Source organism: Oenanthe melanoleuca, chromosome 6 (assembly GCF_029582105.1).
Source record: "Oenanthe melanoleuca isolate GR-GAL-2019-014 chromosome 6, OMel1.0, whole genome shotgun sequence".
Classification (NCBI taxonomy): domain Eukaryota; kingdom Metazoa; phylum Chordata; class Aves; order Passeriformes; family Muscicapidae; genus Oenanthe; species Oenanthe melanoleuca.
The window spans coordinates 22,122,240-22,142,041 of record NC_079340.1 but is presented as its reverse complement, the minus strand read 5'-3'; the positions used below and the strand labels follow the sequence as shown (position 1 = coordinate 22,142,041).

The following is a 19,802-nucleotide window of genomic DNA, read 5'->3' as shown; positions in this document are numbered from 1 at the left end:
GCCATCCTCCAGCTGCTCTGGACAAGCTCCTTGTGCCCCTTTCAACCCCCACAGCTACACCCAGGAAAAAAGGTCCATATCACTCTGTGGCTCACCTGGCTGCAGTCAGCCACATGAGGGCCCTCTGCTGCCTCCAAAGCTCCTGGGCAGGATTTGTGGAGTGGGAGGGGACAGAGACATCAGGTTCATTCCCACACAGAGCAGGGCACTGCTGGGATTTCTGTCCCAGTGGCCTCCACCTAACACACGTACTAGGGCCACCCTCCCTGGCATTTCCCAAGGGGCTGGGCATGAAGTTCTGCTCCTGCAGAGCCCTGGCCTTGCATGTCCCCATGTCCAGCCTCTCCCTAAATAAAAGGAGAACAAACAGCAGGGACAGAGAATGGTGGCCAGCAATTCCCTGCCCTGAGAGCCAGAAGTGCTGGTCCAACAGTGTGATGATCTCCACTGTGTGCTCTCCACCTCCAGTGAAACCAAGGAAATGGGCCAGAACAAGAGGAGCTCCTGGTAAGCCACAGGAGGAAGACCCAACAGTCACAGTGAAGAGAGCAAAAATATAGAGATACCAAGGATTTATTTATTACACTTCAAATTTCAAAGCACCAAGACATACCAAAAGACATTCATTTCCCTAGGGTGTCCAGCAGAAAGTCTGGGCTGACAAATGCCACTGCTGGGGTCTGGGCCACCCCAGCAAAGCCCCAGCCCTGCTGGTGCCCAGCAGCCACAGGAATTGTGCAAGCCCACCCAGCTTGTGCCTGCTCTAGCAGCAAACATGCAGCTTTGTCACTGTACATGATGGGGCCAGATCCCCCACAAGGGAGCAAGAGCCCTGGGGTCTTGGCACAGAAATACCCACCGTGGCACCTCTGCCAGAAGCAACCACTGCAATACCTGCAACAGAGAGAGCACTCAATGTCTCTGGGAAATTCATCTCCACAATATAAAATAGTCAAGGTTTCCTGAGAAAGAAAATTCATTCCCATGGAACTGGTGGGACCAGCCCCATGCACATGTATACACAAAACACACTTTCCCTGATCAAAGACCAGATGACTCCATGGCTTCCACACAAAAGAAAGGGAAAAAGCTTAGCTTTGCCCCAGTTAGAACTTAACTATCTCCTTGTGTTTCTGTCTGTCTCCATGCCTCCTATAGACAGACACACAGCCCTCCTGGGTTACAGTCAGTGCCATTACATTCAAACCCTTCCTGAGCACAGCTCCCCAAGAAGAGCTTGAACCAAGAAGAGTTTTCTTGGGCCAGAGCAGGGCTCTCAGTAAATCTGGAGGATCCTCAGAACACAAGGCTGGGAGCAAGCATGCACAGCACCTCTGGTCCCTACATCTCTTTCAAGCCTTAGCTGGCACCAGGGAAAGCTGGTGGCAGTCTCAGCAGCCTGCCCCTGTGCAATGGGGCCCATCAAAGGACACATCAGCTGAGACGGTAGGACACAGCAGCAGCACAGGTTAACCCCTTGAGAACCCTGCAGCTGCCAGCAGTAGTGAGCAGGAAGGCCTGTCACAGAACCAAGCTAGACCTCTGCTACCTTCATTCACAGCTCAGAACAGAAATTTTGGAGCATCAGTGCTCAGATACAGAGGAAGATGCATCTCACTTCCCTTATTCCCAAGCACTGTCAGGGACTGGATCAGAAGATTGCAGCCCAATCTTCCATTGTTGGGGAGAGAGGACCAGGGTAGCTGATGGGCAGTGAGCCCTTTTGGTAGCCACACCAAGACAGCACTTCCAGTGTGATTCCAGCCCATAGCCTTTGCTGAGGAAGCCACAGAGCTGTGCCCAGCAGCTGGGCCTCACGTTTGGAAGGGAGCCCCAGCTTGCTGGGATATGTTCCTCAGCCTGCAGGCACCACAGAAATCAGATCCTTCAAAGCAGCAGCACAGCAGCAAGCCCAGGGTGACCACCAGGCATCACCAGTCCCGCTCGGAGGGCTCCCGGTAGGGCAGCCCCAGCTGAATGAAGACATCTCTCTCGGTGGGAGTGGGCAGGGTGTGGCCAGCTGAGACCTTGGCGCCGCCAGGGCCGCGCAGCACGGCCGAGCTGAGCGCGTGCTCCGACAGGCTCATGCCCTTGGTCTTGGCCAGGGCGCGCATGGAGCGGTTGAAGTGCGCCGAGCCCGTGAAGTAGAGCAGGGCGCAGGCGAACTCCCGGTACGGCACCACAATGATGTCGAGCCGGCGGTGACGCCGCGCCGGCCCGGGCAGGCGACACACGCCCAGGTACTTCTGCTGATCACCATTGTCCTCCTGACTCACCAGGTCATCTGTGAGGAAGCCTGGGGAGAGAGAACAGGCCAAGAGGAGATGAAGAATAAAAGGACACCTTTGTGCTGAACTCCCCACTGCCTAGAATGCAGCAGAGGTATCCTGCAATGTGCTGTGGCACCCCAGGGATAACAGGCTAAGCTGCAGCAGTATTCCCTCCTTAACACTACAGCTGAGCCAGGTCCAGGGGCAGTAATTTTAAGGACTAAGAAGATGTCCCACCCTTGGAAGAAGTGATGTCCTATCATTCAATGAATGCCATCCACCTCACTGCCTCCTTGCCTTGGCCATTCTCAGAGCAGCTTCCCCGCCCTCTTACCGCTCCTGCGGAGGCTGTCGAGCAGCTTGCTGAACACCCCACGGTGAGACTGCCCATCGGGGTGAGTGACCAGCACATCCACATCTCCACACGTGGCCTTCCCCCGACGGTAGGAGCCACAGGCAACACACACCAGACCAGGCTTCAGGGCCAGGGCAGCTTGTCTGACCTTCAAGAAAGAGGGATGAGGAGTCAGCGATCAGCCTCTTCATGTCCTTTCCAACAAGGCAGCAAAGGATCTCGTGCCTGCCTTGAGACCTGTCCTGCATCTCCAGAGTCTCATACACTGGGTAGACATGGCACACTGCCCCACCAAGAAGGGTGGCCTGCTGGCAGGGAGGAGTGAGCCAGAGTGGCCTCCACCCAGTCCTGTGCATACATCCTGCACAATGTCACACCATACACTGACTGACCATCAGCTCTTGGGAGCACTGGGTTGGGACAAGCAGGAAAATGAAGGGGCAAAGTACTGCACAAGCTTTCAGAGTCTTCAGTTCCTGAGACAGCAAGAGATAAGAGGTTTCTTAGCTGCCCGACAAGCACAAGGCTCACCAGCTCTGCCCACAAAGGGGATCAGCTCAACAGGTGATGGTCACAGGCCCTGTTTCAAAAACAGGCATAGGCTCATGAAGTCTCTACAGCAGGACCCAACACTGCAGAAAATCCGTAACTCTTGGAGTTCACTCCTGCAAGAAGCTCTGCCTCTGCAGGAAAGCTGGGCTTCCTGACCCAGAAAAAGCATAATTGTCCCAGAATTTTAAATCAAAGATTGCTGCCAGCAATCAAACACATAATCAGAACTTCCCCTATTACAGTCTTCTCCAGGCTGAACCCCAGCTCCGGTTTTGTGCAGACAGTGCTAACTCTGATGGCTTCATTCATTACATGTTTAAGAAAGGCTCCCAAGTACCTGATGGGCCTAAAGTATTCTTGGTCTGATTGTGCCAATCACCCTGCTGGCAGCAAATAATGAGGGGCTCAGCAATTCCCAGTGATGGGGCCATCACAGAGGCTGGGATTCAGCAAGGCAGTGTCCGTGCCCACAGCCCCTTGTCACTCTTGGGGATCATCCTTCATTAGCAAGAGATAAACCCATTAACCTTTGCCCCAAAGGTGCTCCAAGAAGCCACAAGCTTTTCTCATGCGGAGCAAGCCCTCCTCTGGTGTTTTTGCCCCCCTTCTGGCTTTAAATGAAGATTTCTAGAAAACTCCAAGCCCCACCCGAGAGCCTAAAAGCTCCTCAGATCTCACTGTGACAGGCAGCACAGACAGTGACTAATCCCTCATTCTCTCTCCTGGGCCTGGATCAGAGGTGTGTGTGTGTGTATGGAGGGCAGCACAGTAATCCCATCAAGATAACAATAGACCTACTCCCAAGAGCCAACTCCTCAGCCCAGCCTGCCTGGGAAAGGGACCACTCACCACCAAAATGGCTAATCCAGCACACAGGACTGACACCCCAGCAGGAGCCTGGCAGGAGGCTATTCTTCATGGCCAGGCCCTGTGGCCGAGTGACAGGGTCACACTGGCTGCTGCTTCCATGGTGACTGGAGAGCACAGGGGTAGCAATGACAGTGTGTGCCCCAGGCTCTCTGCTCACATTAGGGTACACTAGCTTAGCACCCCATAGTCGTGGAGTGCCACAGCATCCTAGAGCAAGCAGCACTCGTTGCAGCCTGGATCCCCTTTGCTTCCACCAAGGATATCCACCCTCTGGTCTCTAACTGACTAGATCACAGGGTGCTCACAGCTTCCTTTGAAGAAGCAGCACCAGGGACACCTCAGGTGAAAGCAGACACTCCAGACATGATGAGAGGCAAGAAAGCAGAGCTGGGGAACTTGCTTATCCCACCATGCCACATACAGCCTTGTTCATAGCAATGTGCAGAACTGACTCCTGTGAAGTATCCTCCTCCTTGCCAGACACTCAGACTGAACTTTCTTATGGGGCAGGTAGGCCTTGTGTGGCTATGCCCAAAAGGAGTCCCCCAAGCACTGACCCCACTCAGAGAAGCTGAAGAGCTCAGCAATAACACAAAGGCCATTATCACAGTGTGTACCTTCCTGTCATGTCCCAGCAGGTCCCTTACTGCACTCTGAGGGCCTGGGGCCAAGCTACTCACCGTCTGCTCTATTTCTGCAGCTTCCTCGCGAGGCATGCGCTCCAGGAAATCCGTGTAGTGCTTCAGCCCCACAGCCTGCTGGCTGCTCAGAGTGGCCTTGCTGCGGATGTCATCCAGCGTCCGGAAACCCTGGTGCAGACCATGTGCTCGTATTCAGACATCTACCAGGACTTTGCTCTACACATACTTTCCATCAAGATTTGGGGAGATTCTATTTAGCCTGTCTCAAGTTCATGCCAAGTCACAGCTTCTGAGATCACATGCAGAGAATGCTTTAGGGCCTGGTTCCTAGAAGAAGGGATTTAGGCAATCCCACTACCTATGCACACCTCTAATCTCCACCCTTCCTCTGACAGAATTGCTCTTAAGGCATGGTGTCCCAATATGTAATGCAGGTGAAGGGACAACACCTACAACATCCCAACGAGATGTCGATAGCATGAACACAAGCATGTATTCAAGACAGTCAAGAATTCAGTCACAAACCAAACACTACAGGAAACAAGGCTTCATTAGCTTGTGCTCAGGAGACAAACCACTTTTGAAGAAGGAACCCACCCAGTGGGCTGGGCTGCTCCTGTTGGCACAATTATTTCAACCTCATTTTTGTAACTTCCAGACAAGATGGATGGCTGCTCTGACAGCTGCAGGCCAACAGCCAGCAATTGCATCAGGAGCCTTCATGGACAAGATGCCCTGATTCAAGCCTGGCTCCTACCAGCATCATCACCATGACCAGTGTGACATGAGCTCCAAAACGTGATGCTAGGCAGCGTGTTTCCTATTCCTCCTCTCCACATTTTTGTTCTTTACCCACCCCACCACAACAAAAGTCTCAGGTTGGTGCTGAGACAAAATGGGACCCAACCTTATAGTTCCTCTGAAAAAACCCCAGATTTAAATCTTACCTGTAGATATTGGAAATTAAAAACTATTTGTGAAAGTAATTCTCCTACACTCAGCAGCAGTCTTCCAACCATAACCTGAGAGTCTCTTGTAAGGCATTGAACTTACCTGCTGGTACCACATCTGAGCTGTCTTGACTCCTGCTCCCCAGATGTTGGAAAATAACTCCAGCACAGGCACACTCTCACTGATGTGATCCAGCTTGCGCAGGTGGCCACTCTCCAAGATCTCCAGGATCTTCTCTGCCATACGCTTCCCAATCCCAGGGATTTTACAGGCTTCCTAGAAAGAAACCAGGCCTGCTACTGGAAAAGCAAAGATCACAGAGAAGCTGGGGAGCTGCTACTGACTCAGAGCCTGGTTAGTCATTTGATGGGTAAAGGGTGAGTGGCAGGACTAGCTCTGCTTGATGGTTTCCTCTCTAGCCCAGTCTTGGCTAATCAATCCAAGTGGAAAAGGACAAGCCTGCAGAATGGGACTGAAACATGAACACACTGAACTGCTGGACTGCCACAGCCCCCAACAGCCATATCCAGTTAGTTTTACATATTATTGCCATTGGTGACCAGTTGCTGCTGATGAAGAGGAAGGTGAAAATGTCCCTGCATTATGTCTGAGGAAGGCATTTATCTTGTGATTGTTCATATCTGGCCCTAAAAGGCTCAGATTCCATTTTTCTGCTCTTCTGCAAACACTCAGACACTGTGTCTGGACAATAAATCTCAACTTGCACTTGCTATACAACTTCCATTGAAGGTCTATCTCCCTGTTCCACCTCCCCAAGGAGGTGTTTTACCTGGTAGGAGGTGACTGGTTTGTGGTAGCTCTTGAGTGCATTGATTGCTTTGGTGTAGCCCAGAGCTCTCCACTTGTCCCCCTGGACAGAGTAAGCCTTTGCCAGAACTTCCAGTTTCTCTGTGATGCATTGGTTGTGATTTTCCTTCTTGGTGTTGGAAGACAGAGCACAAACCCACTTGCTGGGAGGCTGGGCCACTGTGCAAGAGCTGTCACTGATCTCCTCTGATGATTTTACAGGGTAGTGGCCAGTAATCAATGCTTCCAGGTCTCCCTGGGTGACACCAGCATCTTCTCCTTCACTGTCTTCATCATCAGAGTATTTCTTTAGGGAAAAAGCAGAAAGCAGCCATGTGAGAATAAGTGCATGCCTCATACGTCCCCTTGGCACAGGCTACTTCTGAGATTAGGAAGCCAGAGCACCAACCACCCTCCCTCCCAGGCATGCCATGCTCCAACTGCCACCTCTAGAAGTGTCTGGTTATATGCACACCACAGCTCCTCACACCTCAAGCTACACATGCACATCTCACACTGCACAGCAGACTACCCTGCTGCTTGGGATTCAAGCACACAGCCCCCTCCTACAGCCAAGCCCCTAACTGAGGTAAGACACTGAGTAAGTGAGCAACTGCTGCCAGTGGCAAGGTATGACAATGCCAAAATCCCTGGATGGCAGAGATCCTGACTCCCTACTCCTTTAGCTCATCTGGTGGCAGCATAGGCACATCCCTCACATTGAAACTCAGCAACATCTACATGATGCAGATGACAGCAGATAGGCACTGAACTTTGTTTTCAGTTTACAGACACAAAATCTTAACAGAGTAGTAAATTAAAAGCCCCTCATTTTCCCCATGGCTATCTGCAAGAGAAAAGGGGGAGGAAGGAATGACACAAAGGATTCCACATTCCTCAGTGACAGAAGAAAGAACCAATGTATGCATTTGCTGATACCCTCAGCATTAGGATGCCTCTGTGTAGACTTAAGAAACAATGAGCTTCAGCTTCAGGTAATGAACAAAAGGGGATAGAAGTGGAAAGCCACACAGAGGCTTTGTAGACTGCTTTGCTCACTGGGGTCCCCATCTCCCCTGATGTATAAACACAGCAGTCTATGAAGATCCAAGAGCTTCTGGGATGTGGAAGTAACTCTGAGTGAAACAGGGTTGTTTGGGATCAGTCCAGCAATTACATGCAGCACACCATGTTCTGAGTTTCTGTAGTTCAGCCTAAGTCAGAGCCACATCCTTACAACCTCTGGTTCTGCTGGCTAAGGATGTAGGAGGTCAGAGACACAAGGATGGGATGTGTTTTGCAGTCTTGTTTTATAACTCTGAAAACTGTGTCAGATTGATGATTTGATAGATTTAATAAGTTTAATTTGTCTTGAAATGCAACTCCTTTAAGCTGCTGCTCTCTCCAAGGGCAGCAAAGCCTCAAGAGGGTTCAGATAAGTCAGTAAGCCCCTTAAAAGCATATAAAAGAGCATGTTTTCCAATCACAATGCAGAGAACTCTGTAGCTGGACTGAAAGCAATTCCCATCCTCTTGGCCAGCACTGTCACAGGTGCAACCCCAAAACCCCTGACTCTCTATGCTTTGTTAGCAAAGCTGATGGACTCTTCACAACCACATGTGCAAAACCAACCAGTAGCAATAGGCTACTTGAGAGGGAGGCAGGCAGCCTGGAGTGACAGCTCTGGGTTCACAGAGAGTAACTGGCACTGCTTACAGAGGCTGCCTTTCAGAGAACTAATGCATGTGGATGCTGTGGTCGCTAGTCTGACTAGGAGCTGACATCCAAAGGCAGAACTCCAACATCAGTCTCTGTTTAGTATGAAACACTGGCACACCCATCATCTCCTAGAGAAAAAACATCCACCCGAGCCAGAAAAGACTCTGTGCTTAAAAGCTACTTCTAAACTAAGTTTTAGGTTTATTGTTGTAGGTGGGTCTCAAGTGGTTGGTATTGTCTTTAAAGCATATCCCGCCCCTCCCCAGGTCACACACACCTAAGCTTGGGACAAGAGATTTGACTGAAATGTCCACAATGTGACTTCTGCACCCTCAGTGAGCTGCCAGGCAGAGAGTAATTGGAGGGTTTGGGCAATAAAATTTTAGAGTGTATTGCAAAATAGATGTCAGCAATATAAGGCAACTGCTGGGGATGTTTGAGGTAACTTTCCTACAAATAGATTTGAATGACACCAATGACCAAGAAGAATACAGCAAATCTGAGCAAAAATACAGAGACAGGAAGGAAAGCTAACAGCAAGCCAAAGAAGCTGACTCACAGCAGAAGCCACTAATAGCCCAACACAGATATTTTAAGAACACCTCCACGATCCTTCTGGTAGCAACTTGATCCACTGTATAAACATGTGTCTGAACAGGATGTTTGCCAAGGAGTGGAGAAATGGTCCATACAGCTCAGGCAGGAACATGGGATGAAATATCAGAGACAGCTTCCTGAAAAGGGAGATATTCTCACATAGGGAATATTCCTCAAAAGGACATAAGGGAGTATCACTATAGTGAGCCTTGGCCTGATCAGAGCACCAGGATTGCTTCAGCTGGAAATGTTCTGATGGGAACAGCAATTTGGGGGTGTTGTTTCTATTCTTAATACCTAAAAAGGACAAAGAGAAGCAGTAACCATGTCCACAGCCTGAGTCTGGCTCACTGAAACATCCAAACACCTTCCCTTCACTGAGAAAATCTCAGACTGTATCTGTGCAGGGATGCCCTTAGCCAGGAAAAGCAGCATGCAGGATCTGTTCACAAGGAGATGGATCTGTGCAGGGAAGTCTCACCTCAGCCAGTTGCTGCTGTCCAAGGGTGCCCAAGCCTCGCTGTGAGGAATCCTCTCCCTGCAATTCAGCATTCGGTTTCACAGCTCCCTCCTCTGCTGGGGGCTGGATTTCTTCTCTATCCAGGATCTGTTGCTGTTCTTTCTGGAGTTGTTCCTCCTCCAGGTACCTGCCATGGATTGGATGTCTCAGTACAGGAGAAGAGGACTTCTCAGCACCCAGAAGTTTGACCAAGAAATCGTTCTGCACTTTTGGGATGGACCAAATGACTCATATGAATTGTACTCTCTCAGATCACAGATTAATTACTCTGGTTTTAGTTCAACTCCCCAAGTAACATCTACCTTGCTCACCTGCAACTTCCATTCCTACCTACCTCACTCTTAGACTCCCTCTCCAAAACTTTGCCAAAATATTTTGATCCTAACCTGTGCCTGCTGCTCCATTCTTAATTTCCTCTTGTGCCTAGTTGCCAATTCTCTCTCTACCTTTCATCTGCAATAAGTAAAAAACAGTATTTAATCCTCAGTATTTTTAAGAGACATCTTGTTATCACTGATGTATCAGGAAGAGGTGATTTCAGCACCTCTAGCAAGTGACAGGACTTCTGGTAGTCCTTCTGAGCCCTATTACGTGTTTTGCTACCACACAGAACTTTGAGCCACGCTCACAGGAACTGCAAGGAGTTGCAGTCCAAGATTTTGAGCAGAGGTCAAATTTTAGTGCTGTTTAGTTTAGGACAGAGGAAATGTAGGGTGGAATGGCAGTGTGGCACTGGCATACCTGTGAGGGACAAAGACACCATAGCCAGCAGTACTCAGCAGCTTCTGGTCTCTGAGGCAAGCACTGAGCCAGGATGCCTTCACCAGCTGCAGCCCCGGGCGCAGCCTGGTCAGCCGGAGGAGCCGGAGGGCGCGGTCGCAGTCCATGTCCTCAGCCACGATGACGTGGGTCACCTCCGAGGACAGCTGGCTGTGCACGGCCCCCCCGTGCAGCACAATCTGCCTGTGGAAGATCTCCGCCCTGGCCTGGCCAAGGCCAGCTTGCAGCACGTAGGCGATGACAGGTTTCAGCCACTCTGCTGAGGAAAGCACAGGGGCAGGGACACAGTGACAAGAGAAAGTGCCCCAGCCTAGCGGGGCTCCATCTCTCACATGGGAATTGATGGCACCAGCCCTGCAGGCAGTCTTTGGGGGGCTCCAGTTGGACACACCAAACCAAGCTGGCCACGACCTCTGCAGAAAACACTGAGGGCCAGAAAAAGCCTTTGGGGAACAGCACTTGCAGTTAACATGCTAGGTGCAAGTATTATATCCTGCATCACAGGGACACAGGACTTACCCTCAGGTATGTCTGTTCCTTCCTCTTTTGGGATCTTTGGAGGGATGCTTTTCCCCAAGTCATCCCTCACCTTCTTCCTCTTGGGAAAGGCTTTGACAATCCCTCGGGGCTCCATAGGTCTGGTGGGAAGGTTAGCAGCAATTGCTAAACATAGACAAGAAAGAGCAAGGTTGCTTAGATGTTACCTAATCCTAACTCAAGATTCACTCATGCTGCTCAATGTTGTTCTAAAGTGTTTTGCTGTTGCCTTCCAAAAATTCTCAGCCTGAGGGAGGCAACCGGAATCAAGAATTGCAGCCCACAAGGTAAGAAAAACCAAAGTCAGAAAGTCACTTAAGTCAACCCTGCCTGAATGTCTTAGAAACCTCTACAGCTGAGTTCTTACAATGGAAGGCATTCTAAACTTTAATCTTTTAGAGCTCCTACCTACTCAGCCTAAAGAAGCAACTTTATTTCTCAGGTATTTCTTAAGCACAGTCCCAAGAGGGAAACATTTCTCCTACAAGGGCTGAAATCCAGGCACCTATGAGATAAAACACTGATGGACACCAAGTGTTTCACACAGTCACAAGAGGAAAACTCCCAACTCGGCTTAATCTGGAAATAGCAAATTACTAAAGATTAACTAGCCAAGTTCAATATGAATAGAACTGTAGCTTTACCATGACAAGCGTTGCAAATGCAAACTTCGGAGCTTCAATTACCAGGATACAAGGAAGTTCAGTTTTCTGCAGTCCAAACGAGCCCGAATCAATGTATATCCCAACAGCCCCATCCATGTGGCTGCAGTGCTGAGTAAACACCAGCCTGGTTTCCTCTCAGTGCAGCCCTCTGTGTTTCTCTTAGAGTTCTCAAACACAGTTCAGCACAAACAAATCCTACCAAACCTGGAAAAGCTGAAAATGATCCCATCTGGCCATGGCTTCCTGCTATGGCCACCTTCTCATCTGAGCACTAAACAAAACCCTCTGACGACAAACCCAGAGCTCGACTCAAGCCCTTGCTTCTGCGAGGAAGAGTTCAGCTCCACGGGAGCAGAAACCCTGCTACATTTCTAAAACTCACCTTCGCTGAAATGTTTCAGTTTTCAGGACGTTTCGACAAAAAGAAAAAAAAAATAAAAAACAAAAAACCAAAACCCAAAAAAAAGATCCAAAAGAAAAAAACCCTCTGGAACCAGTAATCCTTTCTATTAGATAAAGAAAAAGCCCACATCAAAAGCCCACCAAAGTTCTGGGTGCCCAAGCACGTTCCAGGGCTCGGAAGTGTGTTTCTGCAGGCTGCACTTTAACTCCTATAAACCACAACGCACGCGCCGGGCACCAAACCTGCCTCGCCAGCCTCCTCAGGCCGTGAAGGTCTCAAGGCACCAAGAGGGGCCGGCATCAGGCGCACCCTCGGGAGCAGGAAAACCCCCCAAACCTGGGGGCTGTGCCCGGGGGAGCCGGGGGAAGGCGGAGAGGGGAAGGGCCAGAAGGAGAGCGGGGCCTGAAGGGGAGCGGGGCCTGAAGGGGAGCGGGCCCGCGTAGGGCCGCGCTCGCTCGGCCGCGCCGGAAGCGCTTCCGGGCCAAGGGCGGAAGTTTCCGCGTTGCCGCGGTGACGGCGCGGCCGCCATGGCGGTGCCGAGCTGGCTGGAGCGGCTGCGGGCGGCCCGCAAGACAGCGCTGGTGCAGGACGGTAACCGCGGGGCGAGGGTCGGGACAGCCCCGGACAGCCCCCGCCGCGTGTGTGGGGTGGTGCTGCGGCGAGCGGGCGCGGAGGGGAGCGCTCCTGGGCACAGCCCCAGGGGAGGACGCAAGGCTATCAGCGCGGGCGGTGGCACAATGGGATAGGGCCCCAGACAGACGGACAAAGCCCTACACCCAGGGTTAGGTGTATCCCATTTCGTCTCACCACCTGCCTTGCCTCTAGGGAAGCGGAAGATCCACTACTTGTTCGAGGATGGGAAGGAGATGGCCGAAGAGTACGACATTAAGACTGGCCAGTTAATAAGTAAGTGGTGCTCTCAGCTGCCCCCCAGCAGAAGTGGGTTGGGGAAGAACTGCGAGCCAGTGGGTCTGTACCCTCAGGGCTGGGGTGTTGAGAGGGACCATTTGGTCAGGAACAAATCATCCCTGCCTATTCTGGGAGACAGGCAGGTCTGTAGTGGAATTTTGTAGGGACAGAAGTAGGGTTCAGCTTGCAGCCAGGGTTCTCAGACTTTCACGGCATAACAGACTTTGCTTTAGCCCAGGATCTCCTCCAAACATCCCAGTTGTCACAACAGACTTGGATGGACTAGATGGGATTGCCATCCTAGTTGCCAGGCACTGAGTCTGTACCACATGAAGGGCTGAAATATGCTTTTTGGTGGTTTCTGCTACCACAAACAAGGTGTTGTCATTTATGGCTCTTATGTCCAAAACCACATCAGCTGTAGCACAGCACTATGGCTTCAGCACCAAGTTGCAAAAAAAGAGAGGCATTCAGCAGAGAATTTCTCACCCAGGAATAGGCCAACTAGCAGATCAACTCACAGCAAAGTTGAAATTGCTGGAATTAAGATACATACATTCATATCACCTTAGTGTGCTGGGCAGCTTTGGCAGTCAGTTGCTGGAGTTCTTACAAAGCAGAAGACTGAAAACCCTTCTTGTCTCTTGCCCAGGTAGAAAATGGCGAGAGAAGAACACCCTCGGGGGCACCGGCAAGTGGCAGGTGGAGGTGGGAGAGCCAACCTCACCACTCCTGGGAGCACTGGAGTCAGAGCTCATAACTGAGAGCAGCTCAAATGTATGTAAGGGTCTGCAGGTACCACTGCACCTAAAACTACCTTATCTTGTGCTTAGAGCAGTAGTTGGTAGAGCACAGATCAAGAGACAGCTTTAATGTCCCCAGCACCCTGCTACAAATCACCCCAAAACTGTAGGGCTGAGTAGAAGGAAGGCACAGCTTAAGTTCTTTAGGAGTCCAAGAGATTTTTCTTAAGTAAAGAAACTGTACTGATGTGTTCGCCAGCTACTATCCTGTCTTGAAAGAGCAGAGTGACAGGAAGGCCAGTGCCAGGACAAGTCAGGGGATAGAAAACAGAGGTGATAGCAATGAAAGGCACAGGCAGTGCATAGCAGGCTGCTCCCTAAAAGCTTGTTTCATCTTCACACCCCTCTAGCTGAGGGCACAGCTGTTTTAGTCTCACCATCTTTTCTAGAGACCTGAAACACAAGCACAGCTCTCTGCACTGCAAACTGGGGCAGAGCTAGGATTCAATCCAGCAGGTTCCTAGAGCAGACAAAGCTCAGTATTTGGTTGCCTGTGAGGAAGAGGCCCTGTAACCCTGTACTGCAAGGCTTCCTCACTGCAAGCAGTGCCCTGGGCAAAGGCAGAGCAGTCCTAGCTGAGAAAGTGGTGGTCAGGCAGCTTCTTGAGTTTCTCCCTAATGCTCCAGTGTGAAAGAACAGCTACTCCTGTGTGGAGTCTCACAAGGTAGTACAGGAAGGAGAGGAGACAGCTGGAGAGGCCTTGCTAAAGGTACTTGTTTGCTGTAGCCTATCTTCATGAGGAAGGATACCCTGAGCAGCTTCCAGTGGCGGATCCGTAACCTTCCCTACCCCAAAGAGGTCTACAGTGTCTCCGTGGAGGAGGAGCAGCGCTGCTGTGTCATCCGGACCACCAACAAGAAGTCAGTAAGGACAGCACTGCCAGTGCTGATAGTTCCTTGGGGTGGGCTGGCACAGAGGGCAGGCTAGTGACTGCACAGGGGGCTGTCCCCTCTTCTGTCCCTAGTGTGCAAGGGCTGAGGGGCCTCACCTTACAGCACATGTCTCCTGCTGCCCGATTTTCACTCCCAACTGCCTCAGATACATTTACAAGTTGGGCCCCTAAAGCGCTGCACTGGCCATTGCAAACTCATCTTGGCCCCACCCACTAGGGTGGTGCTTGTGCTGTTCATGCCCTGTCAGATGTCACTTTCTTAGAACATAAAATAAGAGCCTTGCAGACCTCTTGAAGCTAGAACATTCCATTTTCTCCCTCTGATTTAGTCACTGGATCTCAGAATGCTGCAGGATTCAACATGGACAGCAAAGTCGTGGGCACCCAGACAGATCTGCCTGCATAAACATGTCCTATAGTCACAATGATATGATCTGAAGGAAGCAAGCAAAAAAGACTGACTGAATCTGGGAAGGAAGCACCACAGTATTCTGCCAAGAGAGATTTGAGATTGGAGGAAGAAAATGGAAAATGCTTTTAAAGCTACATCTTGTAGTGTGTCAATACATGGCATCTCACACGGAATGAAACACACAGAGTGTCCCAAAGCATCTACAGCCTCAGATAAGCCAAGATGTGCTGTGGTATTGGGAAGTGACACAGAACGAGCCTTGGGAGCACAAGGGAAGGTGATGGAAGGGGCTGTAGGTGGTGCTGTCGGCACAGAACTGCGGCCCCTCTGCTGCCGAGGGCTTCGAGGCGGCACCCGTGAGTCTCCCGGCAAAGGGCTGCTGGAGCTCTGCACAACAGCACACCTGGGGGCTCAAAACCAGAAGGCTGGGAAGAGGGAAGTTAGCCCAGAGAAACAGCAAGCAATTACAGCTCTAATACAGAAAGATGTTGGCCTAAATGCACACAGAGGGATTCACAGAACAGTGGTCCTTTAGTAGGGAGACCTACGTAGCAAAAGATGAGTGAGATTCCCATCAGCCACACATGGATATGCATGGAGCCAGGACAGGAATGGAGTACTTGATCCTAAATCCAACCACATACTGTCACGGACAGGCTTATCTACTCCCAATCCTACTGATAGTGGTGTGTATGTGGGAAATTCCTTGTCTGTGTATGTGGGAACTTCCTGCACAGGTGCCATAAAGCTTATAATGTAGCACTGAGGCTTTACCTACACCCTGCCTGACTTCGGGCTTTTTTGTACTGCTCTCAGGAGGGTCTTCCATGAGCAGCTGACACTTGTTCTCTCACAGACTATTGTAAGAGGACTCAACACAACTCATGGCCTGTGTCTGACAGTTAACGACTTCTGGAATTGAAGCTGAAAGCCACCTCACCGAGGACAAGAATGACGTTGCTGTCAGTAGGGAGCAGGGACAGACACCAGCACTAGCACACTTAGTACAGGCTCCAGGATATCTTAGATCATTTCTCCTGGGTCTCGGCCAGGGCAAGACACCACTCAGCAACTAATTCCAAGATAGCAACAGCATGGAATCCACGGAAAGAGCGCACATCACTACAGGAAAGAAAGGAAGCCTCGGAGCCTCTCCAGCCCTTGGAAGTCAGCCACGCTGCTTCTGAGCAACAGAGCTGTGCTGACCGCCAGCCAGAGGGACAAGTAACAGGATGGGCTGCCAAGTCACTACTGAGTATTTCAGCTCTAAATTCTCAGCATACCAGTAGCAGTTTTCCCTATGGGCTGGCAAAAAGTGGGTTTCCAATAGGAAAATAATAGAGGTGGTTTCAAATACTTACTGTAGATCTCAGGCCAGGACTCTGGCTCAGAGTGTAATACTGCCCTTGGCCATGGGGTGAGAGGAGAGGGCAGAGAATCAGCCTGCATCGGCTGGGATAACCACCCATCAGCTACCTCCCCAGCCCAGACAGGAGCTCTTCACTTCCACCAGTCACTCTGTTCCCTCTGGCCACGGCAAGGGCTGCTCAAGTGGGATTTGCTTAAAACCTCTTGCTGTAAAATAAATCCATTAAACTGAACTCTAAAAACAAACCTAGAAAGCCACCTCCCCAAACGCCAAACCTGATTCAATTATTGTAGTGAGAGGCAGTGGTAATGTTAGGAGGAGGAGGGGTTGGCAAGGCAGATCTGGTTTCCTTTGATCTTGTCACAGATTTTAGTTTGAGGCCAGCCAAAGCCATTCTTCTCCCCTTCTCCTTAGTCCTGGGGCAGCAGAATGCTGCTGTTTCATTGATGACTCCCAAGGCCCTTTGAAACAGTGGTTTTTTTCTGTGTACTGCTTTTTTTTTTTTTTTGTCTAATCGGTAAGAAGTTAACACTTCCTTAACATGTCTTTGTGTTCATCTAATCTCTGCTGTTTAACCTTTGACATCTCCCTTATTATCCATGTCTGCCACCTTTTCCAAATACCGACAGCAGTGACAACACAGAACGGTTTGAGCCCTGCGGTAACAAGCCGTGTACATTCCTCCCACTGCACCGGGAAAGCCATTTGCCCTTTGTAGCTGTTTTCACCGTGACTTGGAAAATAAACTGCAGTTTGGGCAGAGGTAGCTAGAGAGGCCAAGCCTCACACACAGCCAGCTGAATGGAGAACCACCCCTCATGGTAGCAGCCACTGCCTATTCCCACTCTGCTCCAGGCACCTCAGTACCAGCTGCAGGTGAATTCCTTGGAGAGGATTGCCCACAAGAGTGCTGGAAGAGATTAAGAATCCAGCCATGCCTCTGCGTGGGCACAGGACCGCAAGCCAGTGTATTTAGTGCAGCTTCAGAGAGAAGCAGTAGATGCAGAGCAAGGCATGCTAAGCACAAATCATCCAGGCAAACACAGACACAGGTCTACAGGGATCTGGCTCCAAAGTCTTAGGAAATCTCTTAGCTGGCAAAAACCTCTGTGTTCTCTGCTTGGATGTGAGAAGTTATTGGAAGACTGGGATAGAAACCAGGGAAGAAACAATTAGGAGAGCTGTAAGAGCACAGGATCACCACAGCCATCATGCAGGCTGCATGGAGATGCTGCAGAGCAGAGGCTCAGGTGATTGTGGGCAGTTACACCTGGAGATCTGTGCCCAGGGATATGCATGAGCACCACCGTGCCACCAAAGCAAGAAGTTCCCTAGGAAATACAGCACGGAGTGTAGGAAGGATTGCAGCACAAAATGGTGCATCACAGAGGAAAGTAAGTCATATGGCATGAGAGCTTTGACTGCTATTTTGACACAAGCTAAAGGAAGCTGCTACTTAGAGGGATTGAAAGGCCATGAGCAGGGAAATAGACAAGGAACACCTTGGTAGAGCTGAGTAGTCTATCTTTAACTGTAGCTGGCATTAGAGGTACAGGCAAGCTGGAGGGACCAAGCCTGCTGTCACACACCAAAGCTCTTCAGGACTTTGCCAGCTCTGGTTTCCAGTTTGGAGGTTTGTTTCTAGTGCTCATACTAACCTGGGGGCACCGGCAGGCACACAACATGGCACAAGGGCCTCCTGCCAACCCTAAGAGCTCTGTTGTCCTCATCTACACTTTGTAGACCAGCAGTCTGTGTCTCATCACTCCTAGTGGCAGAATAGAAACCCCACATTCCTTATTTCTGTCTCCTCTCTCATTTGTAGGTATTATAAAAAGTTCTCTATTCCTGATCTGGATCGATACCACCTCCCCTTGGATGCAGCTGCCCTGAGCTTCACCCATGCCAACAACACCCTGATCATCACGGTGAGGTTTTAACCATGCAGAACAGCACTCTGGCCTTCTCTTTATGTCCACAAAGAAGCTGAAGTTCTTACACGTGGGGAAATGAGGCAGATCTGAGGGTCACCCATGCAGCCCCTTCTCTGTTACAGTCGGTGGGAGTTTCAGATTACACTGGGCATGCTGACACTAGCCAAGAGATCCCAGGCAGCAGGAGGGATTCTGCTTGCTGCTCAAGGTGACATGTAGGTAGAAGAGTGTCTGTCGTGCCCTGTTTTCCATGTATTCCCTCCCTCAGGCCTGAGCAACCCTCCATTCTCAGTGACATTAGGTTTTTCTTGTCTTAGAGCATAAGAGTCCAAGCACCTGCTACACTTCAAGGCCTTGAAGTCTTAAAAAAGAATAATAAAAAAATAATCACCTGCTGCTTTGTGTCAGAGAGGGAACATTTCCACACACATGGTGGAAGCAAGAGACTAGCAACATGGACACACTTCTTGTTGCAAGGAGCAGACAGATGCTTTTGAGCAGCAAGTGTTTGCCTTATTCAGTGCAGAAGTCAGCTACACAGAGGGCACACCCTCCGTGAGAAACCTGGCAGCAGAACTGGGCTGCACATGCAGAGGAAATGGGCCAAGAGGAGAACCTTGAGTCCTCCTGAGCTTCTGTTTGCTACTGGCCAAACCTTGCAAAAAGCACCTGCATCTACCACTAAGCTGCAGCTGGGTGAGAGACTTCTGAGGGGAAGATAGAGGAACTGCAACTCTTACTTTTCTCTGCATTAAAAAAAAAGGCTTATTTAAATATATGTATGTATATAAAACACTTATGGTCAGTGAGCACAGCAAGGATCTGCTTTACAGGATATTCCAGAGGGGTTGGTGGGGGCCAGGATTCCACACCTAACTGGAAAGTTTTACTTGCATTGTAAAAGACACTCCAAAACTTGGTAAATATCTTTAGCTTGATGGCACCACCTCTCTAAGTGGGCTTCTGAGGCAGCTGTTAATTGCAAGGCCTCCCTTGGCAGGAGGGCCCTTGCTAGACCAGCAGCAACAGGTCCCAGTTGGTCTGCTTGGAGCTGAGGCTGAACAGAAGGAGTTCAGGAGTGCTAAGGGCATTTCTCTCTGTCCTATAGTACCAGAAGCCAAAGGAGATCCTGGCTGCAGAAGAGCAGTTGCAGAAGGAGCTGAAGAAGATAAAGGCAGCTAACAGTGGGGATGGAGACTGTAAGACCCAGTAGCAGTGGCTGCTAAGAGGTTGAGGGGAGGGCAGTTCTCTGGCACAGCTTCATGGTGTTTATTTTGCCTTATTTAATAAAAATGAATTCTGTTGTTAATAGCACTATTTGAAGGAATCTCTGTAAGCCCAGGAAGACAGCAGGGCAGTTGACCTCTCTGCTGCATGGCCTGCTGATTTATGCAGACATTTCATAAAACCATAGAATAGTTTGTGTTGGAAAAAAAGATCATCTAGTTAAACCTAGATCAACTAGTTAATCTAGTTCTAACCTCCCTGTCATGGGCAGGACACCTTCCATTAGACCAGACTGCTCAAAGCTCCATCCAACCTGGCCTGGAACATTTCCAGGTATAGAATGATCCTTTTATGAATTGTGGGAAGCTGTAGTATGCAAAGAAAGCACACCACCTCCACAACCAGCAGCCCTGTCCCCATCTGCCACCACTGCTGAAGGCAGTAATGTTTGGGAAAAAAGAACTCCCTCCTCACACCCATTACTTGCCTGGGATGTGCTTGGAAGCAGCTCCCTCCTGTGCAGTTATGCAGCTCCTCTGTGCAGTCAGAAAGATGCTCTGGTGACTTTGGTGTCTCTGCAAACAGCATC

General features: G+C 50.2%; 2 protein-coding genes across 5 annotated transcripts; one reads left to right on the top strand and one right to left on the bottom strand.

Moving 5' to 3' along the window:
• Positions 1-557: 557 nt before the first annotated feature.
• POLL (DNA polymerase lambda) lies at positions 558-12,156 on the bottom strand. Of its 4 annotated transcripts, none has more exons than XM_056494719.1 (9): positions 11,647-12,156; positions 10,582-10,725; positions 10,024-10,321; positions 9,244-9,409; positions 6,430-6,753; positions 5,742-5,915; positions 4,728-4,856; positions 2,605-2,773; positions 558-2,296 (listed from the first exon to the last, which is right to left on the bottom strand). In XM_056494719.1, exons 2-9 carry the CDS (start codon positions 10,694-10,696, stop codon positions 1,932-1,934), a joined length of 1,740 nt encoding a protein of 579 aa, XP_056350694.1. In that variant the 5' UTR covers positions 10,697-10,725; positions 11,647-12,156; the 3' UTR covers positions 558-1,931. The 4 variants fall into 4 exon arrangements, with proteins under 4 accessions (XP_056350694.1, XP_056350696.1, XP_056350695.1 ...); XM_056494721.1 differs by having other exon boundaries at positions 10,024-10,318; positions 11,647-11,730; XM_056494720.1 differs by lacking the exon at positions 11,647-12,156 and having other exon boundaries at positions 10,582-11,635.
• DPCD (deleted in primary ciliary dyskinesia homolog (mouse)) lies at positions 12,101-19,297 on the top strand. Its single transcript, XM_056494723.1, has 6 exons — positions 12,101-12,258; positions 12,493-12,573; positions 13,229-13,353; positions 14,106-14,239; positions 17,878-17,980; positions 19,095-19,297. Exons 1-6 carry the CDS (start codon positions 12,195-12,197, stop codon positions 19,197-19,199), a joined length of 612 nt encoding a protein of 203 aa, XP_056350698.1. The 5' UTR covers positions 12,101-12,194; the 3' UTR covers positions 19,200-19,297.
• Positions 19,298-19,802: the final 505 nt, after the last annotated feature.

Coding starts and splice junctions, on each gene's coding strand:
- POLL (XM_056494719.1), bottom strand. CDS start 10,696: ATGGAGCCCCGAGGGATTGTCAAAGCCTTTCCCAAGAGGAAGAAGGTG. Junction 10,322..10,581: donor AGGAACAGACATACCTGAGG/GTAAGTCCTGTG, acceptor TGCTTTCCTCAG/CAGAGTGGCTGAAACCTGTC. Junction 5,916..6,429: donor AACCAGTCACCTCCTACCAG/GTAAAACACCTC, acceptor GTTTCTTTCTAG/GAAGCCTGTAAAATCCCTGG.
- DPCD (XM_056494723.1), top strand. CDS start 12,195: ATGGCGGTGCCGAGCTGGCTGGAGCGGCTGCGGGCGGCCCGCAAGACA. Junction 13,354..14,105: donor TAACTGAGAGCAGCTCAAAT/GTATGTAAGGGT, acceptor TGTTTGCTGTAG/CCTATCTTCATGAGGAAGGA. Junction 14,240..17,877: donor ATCCGGACCACCAACAAGAA/GTCAGTAAGGAC, acceptor TCTCATTTGTAG/GTATTATAAAAAGTTCTCTA.